This window comes from Pelophylax lessonae (assembly GCF_965119305.1).
Source record: "Pelophylax lessonae genome assembly, chromosome: 10".
In the NCBI taxonomy this organism is placed as follows: domain Eukaryota; kingdom Metazoa; phylum Chordata; class Amphibia; order Anura; family Ranidae; genus Pelophylax; species Pelophylax lessonae.
The window spans coordinates 182,927,239-182,953,382 of NC_138777.1; the positions used below are offsets into that span (position 1 = coordinate 182,927,239).

The 26,144-nt window shown below is 43.7% G+C and overlaps 1 protein-coding gene across 1 annotated transcript in view; it reads left to right on the forward strand.

Annotated features, from left to right (window-relative positions):
• The first annotated feature begins 473 nt into the window (after positions 1-473).
• The window catches only part of BBS2 (Bardet-Biedl syndrome 2), a 70,628-nt gene continuing 44,957 nt past the window's right edge, over positions 474-26,144 (forward strand). Inside the window, exons 1-2 of the mRNA XM_082269904.1 lie at positions 474-567; positions 23,201-23,326. Of these exons, the coding sequence (XP_082126030.1) occupies positions 478-567; positions 23,201-23,326 (216 nt within the window). The 5' untranslated portion in view covers positions 474-477. The remainder of the gene's footprint in view (positions 568-23,200; positions 23,327-26,144) is intronic.

Genomic DNA, 26,144 nt, shown 5'->3' on the forward strand with positions numbered 1-26,144 from the left:
ATTTTTGTTAGGCGGGGGGGGGGGGGGGGTTTGGAGGAGAAATTTGTACAAGGATCAGGGATCTGAAGGTGTGATTTGTGTTAGCAGGGATGGGGGGGTTGGGATGGATTACCAACCCCCCCCCCATCGCACCTCCTTGTGTGAACGAGACCTCAGGCAGGTGCACCCCAGAATTGGGTGCAATTCTAAAGGGTGCCTTGTCTTCAAAAAAGCTTGAAAACACTGACCTACTCAATATTAGGCTGTTATGGCTGCTCTGTGTATATATAAAAGGTAGTAGTTACTGTGTAATACATAGAAGTCTGTTACACATTATGTGTAGATCTTCCATTCCAGCCACACAGCTCTCCAGCTGCTGGAACTACAATTCCCAGAATGCACTTCACTTCTCATTGCCGAACACTGAGCTCTAATCCATGGCTTTCCCTTCCACCAATCACGTGTCAGGAGGCGTGTTCTACCCTTTCATTACGTTCCATGCTCCACTCCCTCAGTGAACTTTCATGTAACTTTATTGACAACGGACAGTCTGACAACAGAGGGGTAGCTGGCTTCTACTCAGGGGAGGTGAGTTCCTTTTAGTAAATACTAGTGAAATGGAGACATGGAGGGTGTGAGGAGAACAGCTGAGAACATTGGTAATTGTGGGAGCAACAGACAGCTGGGAAGGGAGAGCGACCTGCAATGTGCTGGGAGAGGGTTGTCATGGTGACAGGAGACACAGCCTGATCCTGAGGACTCTGCTCCTATGGACAGATACACAGCACTATAATCCTCATCTACAGGAGATCCATCACTGTGCAGAATGGTTGCTGTGGATAGCAGTCTATATGTTATATGATAAATACATAGATGTGCCACAAGAAATCAGATTGTGAGGTTGTATTCTGTACATCTTTGTATTGAAGATATGATCACTGCAGAACTGTAGTGCAGGGAATATACTTGCACATTGTGGCAGATGTAGGCTGGCCATACACTATACAATCACATTGTACAATCTTCTTTAGAGTTACAAACACTTTATAGTGATCGACCGATATTGGTTTTTCGTTGCGATACCGATATTTTGGCCATTGCATATCGGTATCGGCCGATATTGGGGGATATTTTCGTACATTTAAAAAAAATGTTTTTTTATTTCTATAATTTGACAGGTACTCTTGTGGAGGGATCTGGGGGTCTAAAAGACCCCAAACCCCTTCTCTTCACTTAAAAGCATTCAAAACACCAAGTTTGGTTTGAATGCTGTCATTTTTTTTTATCTGGCGCCGAGTACCCGGAAGTGATGTCATGACATCACTTCCGGGTTTTTACATGGAGACCCGATCAGAGCCGAATGGGGCTTTGATCGGATCTTCGGCGGCCATGCAGGCTGGTTGCCCGGGTCTCCCGGTGGGACAGGAGAACCCAGCGAGCCGCGGCGGGAGGGGGGGAACATCCCCTCCCGCTCCTTGTAATGACAGTCAAGCGGCTTCTCAGCCGCATCGGTTGTCATAACAAGACAGCCGACCGTCGGCTATGGACGCCGGTAGCGGGGTGATGCCTCTACCTGCAGGCATCACTCCGGTACAAGCAGTTTCCGAAATATCGGCAATATGATTCCGATATATCGGCCCTCTATATATCAGCTTTGCTGATAATCGGTCGATCCCTACTATGTAGTATGGGTATAAACCTAAACAATCCATTGAATGAACCCTTTTGCCATGACGTATGTCATATGTCAGCAGTGGGTTTACACATATCCAGCTGCTGGAGTGAGTGTAAATCTGTCAAGGGTGAGAAGGGCAACAAAGATAATTAGGGGAATGGAGGACATCAGCTATGAGGAAAGACTACAAGCACTGTATTTATTCTCTCTGGAGAACAGACGCTTGAGGGGGGATATGATATCAATGTACAAATACTGTACTGGTGACCCTAGCATAGGAAACAAACTATTCAGTGAAAGGGAATACAAAAGGAATCGCGGCCATTCGCTAAAATTAGAAGAGAAGCGGTTTAACCTTAAACTGCATAAAAGGGTTCTATACCGTCAGAGCAGTAAGGATGTGGAATTCTCTTCCACAAGCAGTGGTATCAGCAGGGAGCGTCAATAGTTTCAAAAAACTATTAGATGGTCACCTTAACGACCACAGCATACAGGGGTATACAATATACTATTGACATAAACACACACACACTCGTCGTAGGCTGAACTGGATGGACTGGTGTCTTTTTTAGCCTCACTAACTATGTAACTTTGTAAGTCAGAGGGAAGTGATGCAGCGGCTCCTCTTTTGCACATCCTGGTAACGGCCACCCACTTACCCCCCTGCCTGTGGGTGCTACTGGGTAGAGGGGAGGGAGGCCAGCGAATGTCTATTCACTGATCATCCTCTTCCTGTTACTGATCCGGAAGTGACGTGTAAAACATCACGTCCGGGTCCCCCTGAAAGGAATGGAGCGTGATCTGCACTGCATTAGTTTCCTTGGAGGACAAGTGAGACATCAGGGATCCTGTGGACCCCTAATGTCTCATTAAATAGAACCGGTCACCAAAACATACATCACTAGAGATGGGCTCGGTTGTGTTCGAGTTCCCACGTTCCCGATCCTGCCAGGAAGCCGACACTGCGCACCGCTAATTACAGGCACTGAGACATTTCCCGATCTGCAGCTGCACAGATTGGGAAATTTCTCAGTGCCTGTGATTAGCGGAGTGCAGTGTCGGCTTCCTGGCAGGATTGGGCATGTGGGAACTTGAACACGACCGAAACCCCAGGCACCAGGCCGCCATAATGACAAAAAGTTTCGTCCGGGAGCTTGGGCTGCTGCCTGAATGCTTCCCGAACATGGACCCCCCCTCTAATTCATCCCAAAGGTGTTCTATCAGGTTGAGGTCATGACTGTGAAGGGCAGTCAAGTTCCTCCACCCCAAACTCGCTCATCCATGTCTTTATGGACCTTGCTTTGTGCACTGGTGCACAGTTATGTTGGAACAGGAAGGGGCCATCCCCAAACTGTTCCCACAAAGTTGGGAGCATGAAAATGTCCAAAATATTTTGGTATGTTGACGCCTAAAGAGTTTCCCTTCACTGAAACAAAGGGGCCAAGCCCAACCCCTGAAACACAACCCCACACCCTAATCCCCCCTCCACCAAATCATTTGGACCAGTGCACAAAGAAAGATCCATAAAGACATAGATGAGTGAGTTTAGGGTGGAGGAACTTGACTGGCATGCACAGAGTCCTGACCTCAACCCGATAGAACACCTTTGGGATGAATTAGAGGAGAGACTGTAAGCCAGGCCTTCTTATCCAATATCAGTGCCTGACCTCACAAATGTGCTTCTGGAAGAATGTTCAACCATTCCCATAGACACACTCCTAAACCTTGTGGACAGCCTTCCCAGAAGAGTTTATGTTTTTATAGCTGCAAAGGGTGGGCCAACTCAATATTGAACCCTACAAGCTAAGACTGGGATGCCATTAAAGTTCATGTGCATATAAAGGCAGGCGTCCCAATACTTTTGGTAATTGTATATGTGAGCCACTTGTGGTGCAAATTATAAAGGGGTCCTGTGCGCTTTTCAGTCCGGTTGCCACACTGCATGTCACTGCCCTGCATAGAGTTTATTGAAGTGTTATTGTATGACACTTCAATCATGTTAAAGTGGTTCTAAAGGAAAAAGGTTCTTTACCTTCATGCATTCTGTGTGTAACTGCGCCTCTAATACTTACCTGAGCCCCCTCTCGCACTCCTGATTGGCTTTTGGCAGGAGCGGGATCCAATCACAGCCAATGAGCCAATCAGGAGATGGAGCACACAGAGCCGCTGATTGGGAGCGCACGTGTTTGGGTGCCCCCATTGCAAGCTACTTTCTGAGGGGGCAACCGGCAAAAGGGAGGAGCCAGGAGTGCCGGCATGGGATGCGAGAAAATGATGATCGGGGCTGCTCTGTGTAAAACCACTGCACAGAGCAGGTAAGTATAACATGTTTGTTATTTAAAAAAAAAACAAGACTTTACAATCACTTTAATAAAAATAAAACAAAGTGTTACATGATGCATCAAACTCCAGCTCCACAAAGCACACCAGCGCACACACATTTGTACCTGCTAGTAGGGATGAGCTAAGGTTCGGATCGAACCGCCAGGAAACTGTCACATGACAGCAGGCCATTGTCCTAATAGGCTACAGCTGTGGAACTCCTAACCCAGCAGCCACATATACCCAAAAACATCAGGGATGCAGGTGACATTGTTGACTTAATATGGCCATATTTGGACAATGTTATTGATTAAGCATAGCCATTTGGCCATATTAGGTGAATATTGTCACCAGGACCCCTACCCCCACCTCTTTGTTACATTCGGCGGCTGGGAGAGAAATTCTACCGCCACAGCTAATTATTTGCAAATCTCATAAACCCATATTTTATTCACAATTGAAAACAAAAAAAAATGTTTAAACTGAGAAAAGATATAATTTGATATAACTATAAAGTGATACTAAAGTCTCTTTTTTTTCATGAATAAAAATGGCAAACTTGTTATACTTGGCTCACTGACTTTGACAGCAGCGGGAGCCAATGGCACGAGTCTCCAGTGCAACATCGCTGGATCTAGATTGACCTCAGGTAAGTATAAGGGGGGGGGGGGGGGGCTGCTGCACACAGGAGGCTTTTTTTCTTAATGCATAGAATGCATTAAGATAAAAAAAAACCTTATGCCTAAACAAGCACTTTAAAGCAGAGTTCCTCCCAAAAATGGAACTTCTGCTTTAAGGCTTCCTGACCCCCTGACATGCCACATTTGGCATTTAATTTTTTTTGGGGTGGGGGGGGGAGCGGGTACCTAGATTTGACAGGTTCTCCTCTCCCCCTCCCTCCCTGCAATCTTCTGGAACATGTCACAGCTCCCAGAAGATTGCCTGTCCACTTAGGACGTACAGCGCAACTTTCTTTTGTAGCTGAAAACTTTTAACCACTTAAGCCCCGGAAGATTTTACCCCCTTCCTGACCAGGGGGTATTTTACGATTCGGCACTGCGTGACTTTAACGGACAATTGCGCGGTCGTGCGACGCTGTACCTAAACAAATTTGACGTCCTTTTTTTCCCACAAACAGAGCTTTCTTTTGGTGGTATTTGATCACCTGTGCGATTTTTTGATCACGCGCTATAAACAAAAAAAGAGCGTCAATTTTGCAAAAATAACAATATTTTTCACATTTTTTATATGAAATTCCCCCCCAAAAAAAATGTAAAAATCAAAATTTTTTAACATTTTCGGCCAATTTGTTTTATGCTACATATGTTTGGTAAAAAAAATCGCAAAAAGCGTATTTTGATTGGTTTGCACAAAGGTTATCGCGTTTACTAACAAAGGGAAAGATTTTTGTCATTTTTGTTGTGTTTTTTTTTAACGCGTTATGGCGGCGATCTGCGATTTTTTTTTTTTGCGGTACTGCGACATTGCGGCGGACAGATCGGACCCTTGACTGACATTTTTGACACTTTTGGGGTTACCAGTGACATTACTGCAGTAATCAGTGCTATACATATGCACTGTTACTGCAAAATTTCACTGGTAGTGAAGGGGTTAACTTTATTTGAGAGGGAGGGGCTGTGTGTGTCCCTAGGGGCGTGATTCTAACTGTGATTGGCTGTCTGTTGAGCTGTAGAAACAGTGATCAACGGTTCTACATAGTAGAACCGTGTGATCACAGTTTCTACACAGGGGAGAATGACAGGTGGCTTGTTTACACAAGCTGCCTGACTTCCTCCCTCTGCAGCGGCGATCGCAGAGTGCCCGGCGGACATCGGGTCCGCCGGTCACACGCTCGGGGGGGTCCGTGACCACGCAGGAGCGGGAGCGCGGCGGCGCACGCTCGCTCCCTAGACCCTCACAGGCTAGCGACGTAGACCTACGTCACTTTGCCTGTGAGGGGCTGACTGCCGACGTAGATAGGCGTGCGGCAGTCGGCAAGTGGTTAATAACACAAAAACGGGTGGGACTCCGCTTTAGGAAAAAAAACAAGATCATTTTGAAATTGTTTGGACAGGGCAACAAAAAGCTGGTAATAACGTGCCTCAAAGTAAGCAGAATAATGTTCCTTAAAGTATCACTAAAGGCAACATTTTTTTTTTGGTTTTGGATAAAGTGCAGAGGGAATAGAATGTTTGTCAGTTTTTATTGCTGTCTGTGCCCCCATTAGGGAGATTCCCATCTCTATTTTTCCTGTTTACCATTATCATTGAAAGTAAAAGAAAACCCTAAATTTTGGGTTGTCCCCAGAAATGTAATAGAGGGAAAATCTTGCAATGGGGACACTAGTTCTGGTGACCTGCCTATAGTTCTACTTTAACATTTCAAAAGAAGAAGAATTTTCTCCAACGTAAAATTGCAAAGATTTTAAATAGATCATCATCTACAGTACATCATTTTATCAAACGTTTTGGAGAATCTGGAGAAATCTCTATTTACGAGGGACAAGGCTGAAATGCAATACTGAATGCCCGTGATCTTCGGGGGCCTCAGGTGGTAAAAACGGGCATGATTCTACGATGGACATCACTGCATGGGCTCAGGAATACTTCCAAAAATCACTGTCTGTGAACAGAGTTCTCCGTGCCATTCAAAAATGCAAGTTAAAACGAGACTTTACAGTCAATTTTTTTTAAATAACAAACATGTTATACTTACCTGCTCTGTGCAGTTGGTTTTGCACAGAGCAGCTTGGATCCTCCTCTTCTCGGGTCCCTCTTCTGTGCTCCTGGCCCCTCCCTCCTGTTGAATGCCCCCACAGCAAGAAGCTTGCTGTGGGGGAACCCGAGGTGAGTCACAGCTCCCTGTGTCTATTCAGAAGCTGAGTCACAGCTCCCTGTGTCTATTCAGACACAGAGCCGCAACCTCGCCCCTTCCCCTCTCTCTCCTGATTGGCTGACTGACAGCAGCGGGAGCCAATCACGCCATGCTGCTGTCTCAGCCAATGAGGAGGGGAGTCCCGGGCAGCTGAGACACTCCTGCAATGTCGCTGGAAAAAGATGGGCTCAGGTAAGTATTGGAGGGGCTGCTGCACACTGAAGGTTTTTTTTTTTATCTTAATGCATAGAATGCATTATGATAAAATCACCTTTGCCTTTACAATCCCTTTAAAGCTCTATCATGCAAGGAAGAGGCCATATCTAAACATGATACAGAAACAGACCAACGTTCACTTAAAGTGATTGTAAAGTCTAGTTTAAAAAAAAATAAAAAAAATGAATAACAAACTCAGTGGGTTTTGCACAGAGCAGCCCGGATCCTCCTCTTCTTGGGTCCCTCCCTCCTGCTCCTGGCTCCTCCCTCCTATGGAGTGCCCCCACAGCAAACAGCTTGCTATGGGGCACCCGAGCCGAGCTGCAGCTCCGTGTGTCTGTTCAGACACGGAGCTGACATTCTGCCCCGCCCTCTCTCCTGATTGCTAACTGACTTTGACAGCCGCGGTAGCCAATGGCGCCATGACTGTTTCACAGCCAATCAGTAAAGGGGGGCCCTCGGCTGTCGTGGACATTGCTGGAGAGAGATGGGGCTCAGGTAAGTAATAGGGGGGGCTGCTACACACAGAAGGTTTTTTAAATGGTCTGTTGCAAAGTAAAAAACTGTTCTGTGGTCAGACTAATCAAAATTTGACATTCTTTTTGGCAACCATGGGCGCTGCATCCTTCGTATTAAAGTGGAGAGGGACCTTCCTGCTTGTTGTCAGAGCTCATTTTCTGGTGCGAAGCCTGATGTTCACAAGAGTTCCTTGCATCTCCTTCCAGACGTGCCGTTTATGTTAATTGGGATGCAGTAGCTGCATGAACACAGCCGCTGCTCCCAATTTGACATTCGTGCAGGTGAGGGTGCATGTCACCGAAACTGCATTATCTGTGTTTGTGGAAACGTACCCACACAGATGTCAAATTTGGAACGTCTGTTGCCTCTCAATTGACATCAGGAGGATTGCCTGCAAGGGTATGCACGGAACACGGCCCACGCATGGGCGTTTGCTATAGTACACTCCACATGAACGAGGTTGAACTGAATGTAAGTTTGGCTGCATAGGCACTTTAATGGAGACTTCCAAGTAAAAGCATAAAGGGTTATTAGGCATGAGATTCATGTCCTGCTTGTGTTTGCATTAGAGAATCCTTATTGTTGTGCCATTATACCAGATTTCTGTCCTAAGAACAACTTGAACCTTTTATCTGCCTGTCCACCTTTATACATTGTTTTCCATTCATAGAAGATGGATCACTCATAGAAAGAGAGAAACATTATCAGTGTTCTGACAATCACAAACACCAATGCAATCCGATTTTGGTGCGGACCAAAAAAGGGTCCTGTGCGACTTTGGTCCGAATGTGATGCGAATTGGCTGAATTCGCAATGCACAGACATCGTATGTGATTTGCAAAGCAGTGCGCTACGAATCACATGCGATGTCTGACATTGCATATGTGTGAACCGGAACTGAAAAAAAAGTCACTGAACTGATGAAAGGGGCCTTATAAATTCTGGAATGTGAACAGATATGGAGAAGAGCAGGCTGCAGATAAACAGGTACAATGTATTTAGGGGGATTTGTTTAATCTCTGTATATTACCTGAGGTCAGTCACATCACTGGGTATATGTAAGGGTTTACAACCACTTTTACTTAATCTTAACTCTCTAGCCTTTGGCCCACTCCCCTATCCGTAACCCTAATGCTAAATTACCTAGGTACAAGTCGTGTGCCAAAATGCAAGAAAGCTGGGTTGCTGACGATGACAGATGTAAAGCCTCGTACACACGCAACAAATTTCCGCCGACCGGTCGTCTGTCTTTTGTCCAGAGTGGTGTCTGTTGGTTGGAATGTGCCTAGACTGCACACGAATTTTCCCGTACGACAGAATTCTACTTCAGAAGTGATGTCATGTGTTGGATTGCTTTGTATGTGTTCTTTCTTATCTGAGCATGCCTAGTCTTGCTCATAAGATTTTTCCCAATCGAAATCTGTACTAATGAGACGAAAATCGGACGTGTTTTGACGGAGGACAAAAATTTTAATGCCTGCACACCAGGATTTTGTCAGCCGAAAAGTCGGAGTCGGTTGTCAGAAGCACCATAATAACAAGCCGAAAATCGGCGGATCGGTCGCCGGACGAAATTTCCCGGCCGAATTTCTTCTCGTGTGTACGGGGCATTTACTGTATTGCACTCGGTTTCATAAATATAGCACTCATCCAGAACCTTTTAGCAGTTCGGTAATGTGAGCTATTAGTAGAAATAATGGTTAAAGCTTTGAGTAAAAGGTTAAAAAAACTTTAAAATACATGTATGGGAACTGTCTGTCCAGGCAGAATATGGGTAATTGAAGCAGTCTTGTTAATCACACATTCCTGGCAGAAAGAAGAGCCAGGACCACCCTGCAGATTACACTGAAGCTGGCCAAAACGGCTGGACCAGGATCCACTCCAGCCTGGACAAGGATGGAGTAGAACAACAATAATTAGGTCATCCATCTGCTTTTCCCTGTGTATTTCGCATATTAAATTGTATAATTGATTTTAAACCTATTTTTTTGTCAATAACAAACAGGTTATACTTACCTGCTTTGTGCAATAGTTTTGCATTGAAAGGGCTCAGATCATCCTTTTCTGGGGTCCCCCACCAGCACTCCAGGCTCCTCCTCTTCTGTTTGTAACCATAACAAGCCGCTTCCTAATGTGGCACAGGGGCGAGCTGCACTATCTGCCTCTGTAGACACAGACAGCGCGGCTCGGCCCTGCTCCCCGCTATCTCTTCACAATGGCTCTTGCTGCCATCAGTCTTCCCTGTGAGGAGGGAGAGGACAGAGAGAGCCACTGCTCTCAGGCACAGCGCTGGATCAAGTTTGGGCTCAAGTAAGTATAAGAGGGGGGGTCTTACAAACAGAAGATTTTTTTTATCTTAATACAATAAAGTATAAACTAAAGACAAAACTTTTTTTAATACAACAAAGTATAAACTAAAGACAAAACTTTTTTTTTTCTTAGTTTTGGATACAGTGGATAGGGAGTAGAACCCGTTTTTATTGCTGTCTGTGGCCCGTTAGGGAGACTCGCCCTCTCTGTTTTTCCTTTTTACCATTATTATTGAAAGTGAAAGTAAAAGAAAATCTCAAATATTGGATTGTCCCCAGAAAAGTAATAGACGGGAAATCTTCCAATGATGACACTAGTTCTGGTGTCCTGGGGTCCCCAAGGGATTCCCTTAATTTGCAGGGAATTCCGCTCACTTCCTCTTTGGCTATGGGACAGGAAGTGAAGGGAAATATCCACAATGGAACACAAAGAATCTGACAGGTAGAATAACCCCCCCCCCCCCCAGGCTCTATCCAAAATTAAAAAAATGTTTTGTCTATAGTTCTAATTAAAAACCTTCTACCTTTAAAACCACTTTAACACATTCGGGGGAAGGAGACTGATTATTATGTAAAGCAATAAAATCATGAATAACCTGAAGTGCTGCCCCATTGGCTGCTTGGCTCCCAGCTGTAACCAGCCCTAAACATATATAGTTTTTTGTTTTTCACATAAGTTTTTATTAAAGAGGTTGTAAACCCCCCAAATTTTTTTTTCTTTTTGCAACCTGAAAGAGAAACACATAATGAGCTAGTATGCACTGCATACTAGCTCATTATGAAATACTTACCTTAGAACGAGCCCCCGCCGTGCCGTCCGTTTACCTGTATGACGGGCGACATGTCCAGTCGCCCGTCTTCCGGGATCGCGGCATCCGGCCATCTGATTGGCCGCAGCCTCGGTGACGTCACTCAAGCGAACGCGCGTGGGAGCCGACGGCACGGGACTCTGAAGAAACGGCACCAGCGGCCGTTCCTTCAGAGCGCATGTGCCAGTGATGTCACTGGCTGCATGTAAGGTAAATATCTCCTAAACGGTACAAGTTTAGGAGATATTTACAGTACCTATAGGTAAGCCTTAATATAGGCTTACCCATAGGTAAAAGTTACAGAGGAGGGTTTACTTCCTCTTTAAGAAAAATAGGTTCAGTAAGTAAAAAGCAAATAAGCAAGTAAAAAAAAAAAATCGATATACATAGTAACAGAAGAAGCAAACATAGAAACCCCTCAATGGAGTCAGAGCCTGTCACCCGAAAAAGGGATCAGACTGTGAACAGGCCACCTCCACTAATGGCGATCCCAAACAGAACACTAACATAATGAACTACGGCCATCAGTCGAGGATAGACTTCATCCAGAAAAGAAAGTCTACCCAATGCAAGGAATACTTAGAAGGCAGAAGTAATCTATCATACTACAATATCTCTTACATCATTTATCAGCCTGAGGATAAACATACAGTTTTTTCTCAAATACTTCATATATTGGACTTATACTTTATAGTCTTTTTGAAGAAGATGGGTAAAGAATACCAGAAGGGCTGTAATGCTCATGGTGGAGAAAATACTGCTGCAGGTGCTTCTCATATAACCAAAGATCTAAGCCTTTGGCCATGTAACCTCAGTTGAACAGAAGGATCAACGTTCAGACTGAATGATTCTTCCCTTCATCAAAGATCGTGTGACCAGATGCCCAAGTCCTGTGGCTGGCATTGGAGGAAACATGGAAAATTTTTTACAGGAACAGTTTCTATTCCAGTCTTTCTAATACTCTTTATTTATTCATCCAACAACAGTTCTGTAGAAAGCTTACTATATTAGGACCCCTCTACATTCTGGCCAGTTTACATTTAGCATGATTGCTGCTTTACAGTATGTTTACACCCACACCACCATATTCTCTATCGAGCAACTATAGACCAGTGAGTCTGACATCAATAGTAGGCAAATTAATGGAAACCCTATTAAAGGATAGGATTGTGGAACATCTTAAATCCCATGGATTGCAAGATGAAAAACAACATGGGTTTACTTCAGGGATATCATGTCAAACAAATCTTATAGATTTTTTTGACTGGGTGACTAAAATAATAGACGGTGGAGGTGCAGTAGACATTGCATATCTAGATTTTAGTAAGGCTTTTGACACTGTCCCACATAGAAGACTTATCAATAAACTGCAGTCATTGAGCATGGACTCCCATATTGTTGAGTGGATTAGGCAGTGGCTGAGTGACAGACAACAAAGGGTTGTAGTCAATGGAGAACATTCAGAACAAGGTTATGTTACCAGTGGGGTACCTCAGGGATCTGTACTGGGACCAATTTTGTTTAATATCTTCATAAGTGATATTGCAAAAGGCCTCGATGGTAAGGTTTGTCTTTTTGCTGATGACACAAAGATATGTAACAGGGTTGATGTTCCTGGAGGGAAACGCCAAATGGAAAAGGATTTAGGAAAACTAGAAGAATGGTCAGAACTCTGGCAACTGAAATTTAATGTGGATAAGTGCAAGATAATGCACCTGGGGCATAAAAACCCAAGGGCAGAATATAGAATATTTGACACAGTCCTGACCTCAGTATCTGAGGAAAGGGATTTAGGAGTAATTATTTCAGAAGACTTAAAGGTGGGAAGACAATGTAATAGAGCAGCACGAAATGCCAGCAGAATGCTTGGATGTATAGGGAGAGGTATAAGCAGTAGAAAGAGAGAAGTGCTTATGCCGCTGTACAAAACACTGGAGTATTGTGCGCAGTACTGGAGGCCATATCTCCAGAAGGATATAGATACTCTAGAGAGAGTTCAGAGAAGAGCTACTAAACTAGTACATGGATTGCAGGAAAAAACTTACCAGGAAAGGTTAAAGGACCTTAACATGTATAGCTTGGAAGAAAGAAGAGACAGAGGGGATATGATAGAAACTTTTAAATACATAAAGGGAATCAACTCGGTAAAGGAGGAGAGCATATTTAAAAGAAGAAAAACTACCACAAGAGGACACAGTTTTAAATTAGAGGGGCAAAGGTTTAAAAGTAATATGAGGAAGTATTACTTTACTGAGAGAGTAGTGGATGCATGGAATAACCTTCCTGCAGAAGTGGTAGCTGCAAATACAGTGAAGGAGTTTAAGCATGCATGGGATAGGCATAAGGCTATCCTTCATACAAGATAGGGCCAGGGACTATTCATAGGATTCAGATATATTGGGCAGACTAGATGGGCCAAATGGTTCTTATCTGCCGACACATTCTATGTTTCTATTCTCCCTGGCCTTGTGTCAGTGATTTACTTAGTGGTTTTATCTCCTTATGAGCTAATCCTTACGTTTGGTGGGAGGATGGGATTTAGTAGCAGATCACTGTTGTGTACAGCAAAGATTCATTGGACATCATTTGGGAATTATTGCAATTCTTTAGCTCAGGTGTAGACAAACCTGGAGAGGGGGAGATCTACCTAATCAACATTAAAAAAAAAAAAAAAAAAAAAAAAACAGATGCCGAGTGCTTTTTTTTATTTTTTTAGTAGATAACCTAGCAAGCCCCTTTAAAACTTTGAAGTTAGCAGGGTTGGAAAAGTTAAGGGGTCCATAGTAAGTAATGCAGCATTTAGAGGTCAGTAGAATGTAACACAGAGTTCAGTAATATGTAACACAGAGCTCAGTAATAAGTAATGCAGGGTGCAGGGGTCAGAGGAGTAACACAGAGTTCAGAGGTCAGTAGTATGTATGGAATGAAATGAGAAAAATATGGTGCTGCAACCACCATTCAATGTTAAAAGGATAAGGTTAAGTTGTCTATGCCAGGACAACGCTGTACATACTGTTCAGTATTGTAGAAAAAGTGAAAAGTCCGGCACCGATCCAACTTGAAGTAAAATCATATAGTAGCATGTTCCGCAGTAATCAACACAATTACAGATGTCAATTACAGATGTCAGTGGTATATAATGTATCATGCAGGGCTTAGGAGTAAGGCAGAGTCCGTGAGTCAGGAGTAAGGCAGAGTCCGTGAGTCAGGAGTAAGGCAGAGTCCGTGAGTCAGGAGTAAGGCAGAGTCCGTGAGTCAGGAGTAAGGCAGAGTCCGTGAGTCAGAAGTAAGGCAGAGTTCGGGAGTCAGGAGTAAGGCAGAGTTTAAGGCAGAGTTCGGGAGTTAGGAGTAAGGCAGAGTTCGGGAGTCAGGAGTAAGGCAGAGTTCGGGAGTCAGGAGTAAGGCAGAGTCCGGGAGTCAGGAGTAAGGCAGAGTCCGGGAGTCAGGAGTAAGGCAGAGTCCGGGAGTCAGGAGTAAGGCAGAGTCCGGGAGTCAGGAGTAAGGCAGAGTCCGGGAGTCAGGAGTAAGGCAGAGTCCGGGAGTCAGGAGTAAGGCAGAGTCCGGGAGTCAGGAGTAAGGCAGAGTCCGGGAGTCAGGAGTAAGGCAGAGTCCGGGAGTCAGGAGTAAGGCAGAGTCCGGGAGTCAGGAGTAAGGCAGAGTCCGGGAGTCAGGAGTAAGGCAGAGTTCGGGAGTCAGGAGTAAGGCAGAGTTCGGGAGTCAGGAGTAAGGCAGAGTCCGTGAGTCAGGAGTAAGGCAGAGTCCGTGAGTCAGGAGTAAGGCAGAGTCCGTGAGTCAGGAGTAAGGCAGAGTCCGTGAGTCAGGAGTAAGGCAGAGTTCGGGAGTCAGGAGTAAGGCAGAGTTCGGGAGTCAGGAGTAAGGTAGAGTTCGGGAGTCAGGAGTAAGGCAGAGTTCGGGAGTCAGGAGTAAGGCAGAGTCCGTGAGTCAGGAGTAAGGCAGAGTCCGTGAGTCAGGAGTAAGGCAGAGTCCGTGAGTCAGGAGTAAGGCAGAGTCCGTGAGTCAGGAGTAAGGCAGAGTCCGTGAGTCAGGAGTAAGGCAGAGTCCGTGAGTCAGGAGTAAGGCAGAGTCCGTGAGTCAGGAGTAAGGCAGAGTTCGGGAGTCAGGAGTAAGGCAGAGGTCAGTAGTATACAGTATAATGCAGAGTGCAGGGGTTAGTAGTAAATAATGCAGAATTAAGAGGTCACGAGTAATGCATAGCAGTAGTATGTAACGCAGGGTACAGGGGTCAGTAGTGTATAACACAGAGTACAGGGGTCAGGTCAGGAGTAAGTAACACAGAGTGTAGGAATCTGTAGTATGTTACACAGAAAGCAAGTCAATAGTACTGTAACTCATTGGTCAATAGTAAGTGGTGCAGGGGTCAGTAGTAAGGAATGAAGAGCGTGAGTCTGAGACACTATGGGTAGCAGTACGCCCACCAATATTTCTGACTTTGTCAAACACTGAGCTCAAAGCTGTCAGCGTTGTCCTGGGGGGGGGCCTTACACTCCACATCAACCCAAAACTCTCGCTCTCCTCCTGGTAATTGAGAAAACCTGCCAGCCAATAAGATCCCTGGGCAGACAGCCACCAGTCAATGATTCACGGGCTGAGAGCTGCTAATCAATGGGGCATGCCGACCAAGTGTAACATTGCATGAGGGAGAAGTTGTGGTCAGATTGCTAGGACAGGTATCAAGGGATTCGGTGGTCTTTGGGATCAGATCCCAGGATGCCTATTGGCCTGACTCTGGAGCTGGCGGCTCAGCAGGCTCACACTCTACCTGTCATATAGCCATGATCGATGAGTAGATTGCAATCGACCAGTTGCCTACCCCCGCTACAGCGATTTGTTCTAAATATTATATGATTGCATTTACAGATATGATTTCGTTTCTACATTTAGGTAAGAACTTTTTATTTTTACACGTTCTGAATTGTTGGCTCAATCAGGCCATGTTATGGGTAACTAGGGAAAATCATAAATAAGTAGTGCAGAAACAACATACAGTACATGATCTACAAACTATGACATGTAACAGACACTTATGGCATGGATCCATCCAGGATGCAGGTTTTGCCAAGCAGCATCAAGCTGAAAGATGTCACATCAAATCTTCTGCTCACCTCGTATTGTACAGCACAAGCATGGGAGAAATCCAACTAGGAGTAGAGATGAGTAAATATGGCAAATACTTCCTATTTTATTAAACTGTATTCTAATTGTGCTGTCTGCCTTTATGTTGTAAAGCTCTGCGTAATCCTCTATTATAATAATAATAATAATAATACTTTCTAGTGAATTAAACATACAGAATTTGATCTGCCTAAAGTTCTATATGCAGAGAACCATAATTTAGATTTGCATAATTCTCAGTTGTCTAGGCAAATTTGCATACACATATTCAGACAAAATTTTTAATTTGCCAAAAAAATGCGACTTGCAACCTTATTTACTTATTTGTAGCTAGATCACTCAAAACAAAACTATAATGGTACTGGTCCCCTAGTGAGTTTTCCAGAAGTATATATCGATAGTACCTCCAAAAGAAATTTCACAAAAGATGACGCCACTAATAAAGCTCACCACACACATTGCAATCTGATTGTAAGAAATTCCATTCATGGCCCATTCACAATGGGAACTGCATGTGAATCGCACAGGATCACGCTGTGCGTTCCTATGCGATTCATATGCGGTTCTGTGCAGTGCGATTTCAGCCCATTTATTTTTGGAAATGCACTGCAGCCAGATCGCATAGTACAATCTTTACCATGCAATCTGCTGCAGGCAAACATACGGCATTTGCGACCTGTGTCTGGGACGCCGTTAACTTTTACTGCAGATCGCAAGGGCAGTGCGATTTGATTGCAGTGCGGGATACTTTCACGGAACGTGGCTTTCCCGCACAGCATTCTAGTGTGAAAAGGGTTAAATTTACCAACAGCTATGGAGTACGAGGGGCCTGCCTGGTTAAATAAAAATTGAGTGTATAGTTTAGTAGGTCCTCACATTATACAGTTTTGGTAAATCAGAAGTCGATTGTATAATGTATGGTTACCCTAAGATCCCTGCAATCTTCAACTCCAGCTTGCAGGTGCTCACTCCTCCTCCAGGGTCTATTCCTCCTCCCACACACAATTCAGCAAAGCTCTGCAGCTGCACACCACTTTCAAAGGGTAAAACCAACTTTAGGCTCCTTTCACATGTGCGGTCCGCTCGGCAGACTCCGCTTTACTCAGCGGGGATCACTGAGCAGGCGGGTGACGGGTCATTCTCCACTCACTGTGCTGAGCGGAGACGGATGGAGTCCTGCTCTCCTCTATGCGGAGATTGAGTAAACACGGACCGCCTGTCCGTTTTCACCCGATCTTATCTGATCCTCCAGACGGATGGGAAATAGGGTCACCATTCGTCTGGATTTGGCAGATCGGATAGCGGCGGGTGTCAGCATACATGACACCGCTGACATCTGCCGCTCCATAGGGGTGAATGGAGGGTCCGATCAGGCCCGCCTGAAAAACTGACAGGCGGACCTGATTGGACCGCCCGCGTGAAAGGACCTTTAGTGTTTAGCACAAGCATGGACACGTTCCACCCAGGATCCTCCTTGTAATGTGTTTTGCCCCCTATTGTGGCTTAATCATACCGCTCCATGATTAAGCCCCAGCTGGACAAACCTCTTAGAGGGAGGGAGGGAGGGAGTATCCTGGATGGAATGTCTATGCTTATGCTGAACACTAAAGTTGATTTTACCCTTTGAGCCCTGGTCCACACCGCTACTTGTCATGCGACTTGAGAGTTTAAAGTTGCATGACAAATTGCGCCCCATTAACTACAATGGAACCGTTCTGATCAGTGTGACTCATGTCGCTCTGACTAAAAGGTTCTTGCACTACTTTTGGTGTGACTTCTGCAAGACTTGCATTGACTTCTGGTAAAGAAGTTGTATGGAAGTGGTTGTGACTTTGCACAGGGATGTCAGATTCAATGTCGCGGCAGTGCGAACCGGGGCTAAAAGTGATGTTTAGCTCCAGAACTTTGGTGGGAGTTTTGGTCCTGACCTTACTCAAAAACTGGTCACCAACCTATAGAGAACTATGGTAGACCACATTTTACCTTACTTAATGCTAGGAATGCTTCTATCTTCAAATATTAAGTGCCAACCCTCAACCTCAGTTAAATGCCGAACACATAGGGGTAGATATACTAAAACTGGAGAGTGCAAAATCTGGTGCAACTCTTTTTTTTTTTTTTTGTCAAAGTTTAATTTAGAAAGCTGAAGTGGCTGCCATGCACATCTGCACCACATTCTGAGTGCTCAAGTTTTAGGAAAACTACCCTACAAAGTTTTATAGATAATTTGCAATTCCCTTTCTATGAAGAGAAAACTTCCGAAAAGTGCACAATACACAACTTTAAATTGGTAGAATGGAATGGTGCACAGGGGAGAGTGAGATCCACATATCAAATCCCAAAACACTTGAAGCTGATCAGTACAGTGAGAATAAATTGGTGATCTGTAGTGAGGTTGTATATAACACTGTATCATATTTATATATGACACATGTGTCACTCTATACAAGGTATACTCAAAGTCAGGGGTCTCCAACTTTTCAAACAAAAGGCTTGTCCTTCAGACTTTAGGAGGGCCGGATTGTGGACAGCTGGGGCAGAAAATGTCCTGGGGCTGGCTTCAGTGAGAATAAATATATAAGGGGTTGGTGGTCAATAGGAGGAGGAGTAGTGCCCCTATTAGTAGGAGGAATAGTATCCCATTATTGGTATTGTTGGATGAAATAGTACCCCATTGTTGGTGTCAGTAGAAGAAATAGTACCCCGTTGTTGGTGTCAGTATGAGGAATAGTGCCCTATTACTGGTGTCAGTGGGAGGAATAGTGCCCCATTGTTGGTGTCAATGGGAAGAATAGTGCCCCATTGTTGGTGTCAGTGGGAAGAATAGTGGCCCATTGTTGGTGTCAGCAGAAGAAATAGTTTCCCATTGTTGGTGTCAGTATGAGGAATAGTGCCCTATTACTGGTGTCAGTGGGAGGAATAGTGCCCCATTGTTGGTGTCAATGGGAAGAATAGTGCCCCATTGTTGGTGTCAGTGGGAAGAATAGTGGCCCATTGTTGGTGTCAGCAGAAGAAATAGTTTCCCATTGTTGGTGTCAGTATGAGGAATAGTGCCCTATTACTGGTGTCAGTGGGAGGAATAGTGCCCCATTGTTGGTGTCAATGGGAAGAATAGTGCCCCATTGTTGGTGTCAGTGGGAAGAATAGTGGCCCATTGTTGGTGTCAGCAGAAGAAATAGTTTCCCATTGTTGGTGTCAGTATGAGGAATAGTGCCCTATTACTGGTGTCAGTGGGAGGAATAGTGCCCCATTGTTGGTGTCAATGGGAAGAATAGTGCCCCATTGTTGGTGTCAATGGGAAGAATAGTGCCCCACTGTTGGTGTCAGTGGGAAGAATAGTGGCCCATTGTTGGTGTCAGTAGAAGAAATAGTTCCCCATTATTGGTGTCAGTGGGAGGAGTAGTGCCCCATTGTTGGTGTCAATGGGAGGAATAGTGTCCCATTGTTGGTGTCAGTGGGAAGAATAGTGCCCCATTGTTGGTGTCAGTGGGAAGAATAGTGCCCCATTGTTAGTGTCAGTGGGAAGAATAGTGCCCCATTGTTGGTGTCAGTAGAAGAAGTAGTTCCCCAGTGTTGGTGTCAGTGGGAGGAATAGTGCCCTATTGTTGGTGTCAGTGGAAGGAATAGTGCCCCATTGTTGGTGTCAATGGGAGGAATATTGCCCCATTGTTGGTGTCAGTGGGAGGAATAGTGCCCGAGGGCCGGATGAAGGCTAGCAAAGGGCCACATCTGGCCCTCCGGCCAAAGTTTGGAGACTCCTGCTCTCCAAAGTGAATGTGTGTATTGTGCAGATAAATTTATGTGTGTGAGCAAGTCTGATTAATATGAATACACAAAAGAAATGTAATATGAACCAGATAGAGATGAGTATTAAGATGTTGATTGTATAGAGAGTATTCTGTTACAGCAAATCAGGATCTTCTGTACAAGGAACTTCTTTGTCCTGTGTTATCATTAAGCTTATTCAATAACTGTGCAGTAAGGCTTGTTCATTTTTCATGAATATTGCTTTAGGTAGCACAATGGCTGTCCTTGTGTGTTCCTGGTATTATTTAACCACTTCATGATCGTGCTATAGCCAAAAGACAGCTACAATGTGGCATTTATGAATGTCCTCCCAGAGCCACACCCCCAGGTGCCCACTGGGGCGCACATCTAGCGCGCTCTGTGATTGACGTGTCCTTCGGACACAGTTGATCACTAGAGATGGGCTCTGGCGTGTTCGGTATCCTAGTCCCAACCCACCTATCCAATACCACCAGGAAGCTGACACTGCACACCGCCAATCACAGGCAGTAAGACATATCCCGGTCCACAGCTACAAAGACCGGGAAATGTCTCACTGCCTGTGATTGGCGGTGTGCAGTGTCAGCTTCCTGGGGGTATCAGGTAGGTGGGTTGGGACTAGGTTTCTGAACACACCAGAGCCCATCTCTAGTGATCACAGATTTTGGTGATTGGCCAATCCCAGCGGCCCTTTACCATGTGATCAGCTGTGATCACATGTAAACAAACTTGCCGGTTATTGGCATTCCTTCCCTCATGTGCTGTCACAGCGTGAGAGGAGAGCTGGTAACCGGCGAGTGTGATGGGAGATTTACACAGATAATCAGGGCACTGATCATTAGTGCCTTGATTATCAAGACAGCCCCATCAGTGCCAATCGGTGCTGCCTATCAGTGCCCATGATTTTTTCTTTTTTTTTCTTTATTATATTACTTGTAAGTTATTAAAAGCTGAACTCCAGGAATAATTATAAACATGAGCTAATGCTGTTATGTATTCATGAATAAATAAATTGAATGTCAGGAGGAGGGAGCAGAGTGAGCAGAAGGATGACCTCTTCAGTGTGCTGCTTTTGTTCCATTATTTAATCATCTGGTTGGGGTTGTTTCCAGATCCTGCTGCAGGTGCGGTGTAGGTCTCAGACCTCCACTATCAAGTAGAGGTGGCTGCATCACAAGACTGGCTGGAGAAAATTATAAATGCTCGGGAAGTAAAACAGATCCCTCTGTATTTCTCCTGTGTGTTTAGTTGTTTACATTTACTCCATCTTTAACTACTAGTTATACTGCGGGCAAATAGGAAAGCTCCACCAGATCACTTACCTGTATGACGGCGCAGCTCTTCCCGGTTTGTGTATGCAAATGCGTATGCCCACTGCTTTTTTGTCAGCAGGTCCTGGTAAATAATTAATGGCTGGGACCTGCTGATTGGCTGTGTCCAAATACAGCACAGAGCCCTGTGTTTATAAACACATTGGGCTCTGTACACTGATCAGCGATCTGGATGTTTCTTTTCCCTGCAAAGCAGGGAGAAAAAACAGCCAGATTGAAAAGTAAAAGCAGCACACATTACACTTAACCCCTTGATTGCCCATAGATGTTAACCTCTTTCCAGCCAGTGTCCTTAACCACTTTAGCACTGCTCACTGTGCCTCTACTGCGGCACAGTGGCTCGTTATCGTCTGTCGACGTAGACCTACGTCACCAGACATTCCCCTCTCTCGGAAGCTCGCTCCCGCTGTATTCAGACACAGCGGGAGTCGGGCCAGGGGAGGAGTGGCGGTGATCACCGCCGCTCTTCCCCGATCGTCGGGAATCGAGTGAGGAAATCCGCCCGCTTGTGTAAACAAAGCGGGCGGATCTCCTATATGACAGACAGTCACTGATTACAGGATTCAGCATAGCTGAACCTGTGATCTGTGCCTGTGTCACACAATCCCATCCCCCCACACACGTTAGTAAGCATGAGGCATACATTTAACCCCTTGATCACCAATAAAAGTTAACCCTGCCAGTGTCATTATTACAGTAACAGTGCATATTTATAGCACTGATTACTGTAGTAATGTCACTGGTACCCCCAAAAGTGTCAAAAATTTCAGTTAGGGGTCCGATCTGTCCGCCGCAATGTCGCAGTCCCGCAAAAAAAAATCGCAGATCGCTGCCATTACTAGTAAAAAAAAATAAACAATAAAAATGACAAATCTTTCCCGTAGTTAGTAAACGCAATAACCTTTGCGCAAACCAATCAAAATACGATTATTGTGATTTTTTTTTTTACCAAAAATATGTAGCAGAAAAAAAATTGGCCTAAAATGATAAAAAAATTTGATTTATAAATTTTTTTGGGGAATGTTATATATCAGAATGTAAAAAATATATATTTTTTTTTTTTTCAAAATTGTCGCTCTTTTTTTTCAAAAATTAAAAATTGCACAGGTGATCAAATACCACCAAAAGAAAGCTCTATTTGTGGGGAAAAAAAGGACATACTTTTAATTTGGGTACAGCATCGCACGACCGCGCAATTGTCCATTAAAGTAACACAGTGCCGAACCGCAAATATAGCCTAGTCAGGAAGGGGGTAAAATCTTCCGGTCTTAAAGCGGTTAAAAATAGGCTCATTGAGAATTTTTTTGTCAAAGACATGTAGCTAAATACATTTTGGCCTAAATATATGACAAAAATTGAATATATTGGATATTTTTTAACTGTCAAAGTAGAAAATGTAAATTTTTTTCGCCAAATTTTCGCTATTTTTTTATTAATATCGCAAAAAATAAAAAGCGCAGAGGTGATCAAATACCCCCAAAAGAAAGCTCTGTTTGTGGGAAAAAAAGGACATAAATTTCGTTTGGGTACGACGTTGCATGAATGCGCAACAATTGTCACTTAAAGTCGCACAGTGCCAAGTTGCAAAAAGTGGCCCAGATGTAAAGCAGGAAAATCCTCCGGTGGTAAAGTGGTTAATACAGTGTCAGTGTACAGTATTATCACTGATCACTGTATTAGTGTCACTAGTGATGTCAGTTAGTGACGCTCCCAGATAGTGTCTGTTAGTGTCAGATTGCCACCACCCTATCATAGTCACACTATAAGTCGCCGATCACCTCCATTACAGTACAGGTAAATTCCAGTATATATACCATAGTTTGTAGATGCTATAATTTTCGCACAAGCCAGTTAATATACACTTACTGGGATTTTTTTTTTTTTTTTTTTTTACCACAGTCATGTAGCAGAATACATTTTAGCCTACATTTTATGAAGAAATTTTTCTTTTATTGAATATATTTTACAACAGAAAATAGAAAATATTATTTTTTTAAAACATTTTTTCGTTTACATCAAAAACAGCGGTGATCAAATACCACCAAAAGAGAACTACATTTGTGTGGGGAAAAAAAAATCTTAAAATGTAATTTGGCAACACTATTGCATGACCGTTCAATTGTCAGTTAAAATAGCACAGGGCTGAACAGCAAAAAAAGGTTTGGTCATGAAGGGGGTAAAACCTCCTGGAGGCCAAGTGGGTAATATTTTCTCCCATTGTGATTTTTGTTGTTTGTGTTTTTGCAGGGATTCATCATGCTTGTTCCAATATTCACCCTAAAATTAAATCACAAAATCAATCCACGAATGGTGGCAGTGGGAAAATATGATGGCGTTCACCCGTGTCTGACTGCAGCTACACAGGCTGGAAAGGTATGTGTTCATGTTAAAGAGACAAACCCAATTTTAGCAATAAAAAAGGGAAAGGGACACTCACCTGCAGCTGGGGTTTGACGTATGGCAGTGTATCCCCCAAGTAAAGCTAGATAGGTTTCTCTTAATCAGCCCTGCTGGCTGAATGAGAGAGAATAATAAATTCTGCCATACACGCTAAACAGCATGGTTGAAAGAATCTCCTCTGCTGGCTATCATATTTGGATATTTATATCCATGGCTGTCAGAACATATGCATATGATAGGATAGCCAGCAGGGGAGATTCCATCCATCAGATAGGTTTCATTCACTGTTCTGTCTACAATTTTCCATTTGGCTTGATTTTTCAGTTGACTTTTGCCAAGCTGGGTGGTGCTAACAAGGGCCACCCACAACTTAAATTTCAATTGTTTCAATAGGAATCGGCTAAAAATGTGAGCTGCGAACAGCTAGATTAAGCTGCTTGAAGCATGTTGGATAGTTTAGCATTGTTAGTCTAAGAAGAAAAGTGAAATATTACTTGTACAAGAAACCTACAGGGGGTGTATGGAATAGATACCAGAATGCTTCCAAACCCACAACACTATATTGTGGAATACCAGCTTCAGGAGCAGGAGTCAAGCTCTGACCCATCTCCTGCTGTATGGTGTGCCTAATTTTTGTCCTTCCACAATGATGGATGCCTCACTAACCAACCAACTAGGGTAGGGTATGGGGAAGGCCAGAGCTTGACTTCTGTTCTTGAAGTTACCATTTGTATAACAGAGCTCCTAGGCCCTCTGAAAGCCACCAGAAGTTGTGTGCAGGCCCTTTTAGATGCCTTCATCTATATCCTGATGGCAATGTGTCTACTGTTTCCTTTTATTCACCCCCGTACAACCACAGCATTTTCAGTTTGTGGAAATATGAGATATCGGTTTTCTTTATTTTAATTTAATTTCTATCATTTCATTTTTTTTTTTTTTGTCATTTAAACTAACTAACCAATCTTTACCACTTGCTGACTGTGTACTGTAGTTTTACTGTTATACAGTGTAGGCCAGCAGCACAGAATCACATATATATATATATATATATATATATATATATATATATATATATATATATATATATATATATATACGTGATATATATATACGTAAATCTGCATTTCCAGGTAGGGGCCACGCGCCCGGCTGTGCTGTCACTGGCTCCAGCACATGCCGATTAGTGGTTCCTGGCCAATGATTTATGGCTGGAACCCACTGATCGTGGGATTGAGTGAAAGGAGAGAGCTTTGTGTATGTAAATAACACAAAGCTTTCTTCTGACAGCGCCGATGTGTCCAGCACATTGCTAAGTAAAATCAGCACACATTACATATAATAAACATTGTCAAGCACAACATTTTAACCCTTTGATTGTCCTAGATGTTAACCCCTTCCCAGCCAGTGTCATTAGTACAGGATCAGTGTATATTATTAGCACTGATCACTGTATTAGTCTCACTGGAGATGTCATTGGCAGTTTGCCAGTTCCCACAAAGAGTCAGTTAGTGTCAGATTGCCCACCGCCCTGCTATAAGTCACTGACCATAAATAAAAAATACCATAAATATCTCCTAGTTTGTAAACGCTTTATCTTTCACGCAAACCAATCAATATACACTCATTGGGATTTTTTTTTTAACCAAAGACATGTAGCAGAATACATTTTGGTCTAAATGTATGAGGAAAAAAAAAAAAAAAAAAAAAAAATATATATATATATATATTTTTTTTTTTTTTTTAAATATGTTTTATTACAGAAAGTAGAAATTATAGTTTTTGTTTTTTCAAAATGTATGCTCTTTTATTCCTTTTTAGCGCAAAAAATAAAAAGACCCAGTGGTGATCAAATACCATCAAAAGAAAAAAGAAAGCTCTGTGTGAAAAAAAATAATACAAATTTTGTTTGTGTACCGCGTTGCATGACCGCGCAAACGCTTTTTAAAGCAGCGCAGTGCCAAAAAGGAGAAAATGGCCTGGTCGTGAAGGGGATGAAACCTTTCCTGAGGTCAAGTGGTTACCTTTTTACACTTTGACAGAAGTCAAATTTTTATTTTTATTCATCATATACTTTTGCATCAATAAAATTGGTCTATAAAAGGAGAGAGGGATAGGTAAAGAGACACAATTCATTTAGCACTTCTTCATATTGACTGCTTTAATTGTCAATGATTACATAGCTAGGAATTCTACTGGCTCCTGGCTAAGAGCACAGCAATATGTGACTTTGATCTCGGCGCTCTCAGAGGTTTGGGTGTTCTTTTATGACCAGGTAGGCATTAAGGGATAAAGAAATAATCTAACTATTAACATTGTATAATGCACACATTCATGCTCTGTTGTGCGTGTTATAAGCAGGATCTGAGATGAGCTGGTACCAGATTGTACTTGTAAATCATCTGAACTTTTCTTTGTGCCTAGTGAGAAACATCTGTGCTTGTCACTTGTAACGTGGACACGTTGCTCCTTCCTCCTAAAACAGTAGAATGTTTTTATTAATAAATACCTTCCAAAGCAGGAGTGCTCAACCTGTGGTGTGGCCCGCAGAGCCCTCTGATGTGGCCCACAACCCTAAATCAGAGAAGTGCATGCCCATGCCCTGATGTGGCAGGTCGGCAAGTCCAGATCGCGATCAACGGGTTGCTGACCTGCCATCCCAGAGCATTAGAGTGCATGGAGCTGGCACTGGCAGCAGAGGAAGTAGGCGACCGCGGAGGGAGCAGGAGCCATATAAGACAATGCTTCCTCTGTAGCGCTGGCTCCTGTCCCAGGCGGAGTGATACTAAGTGCA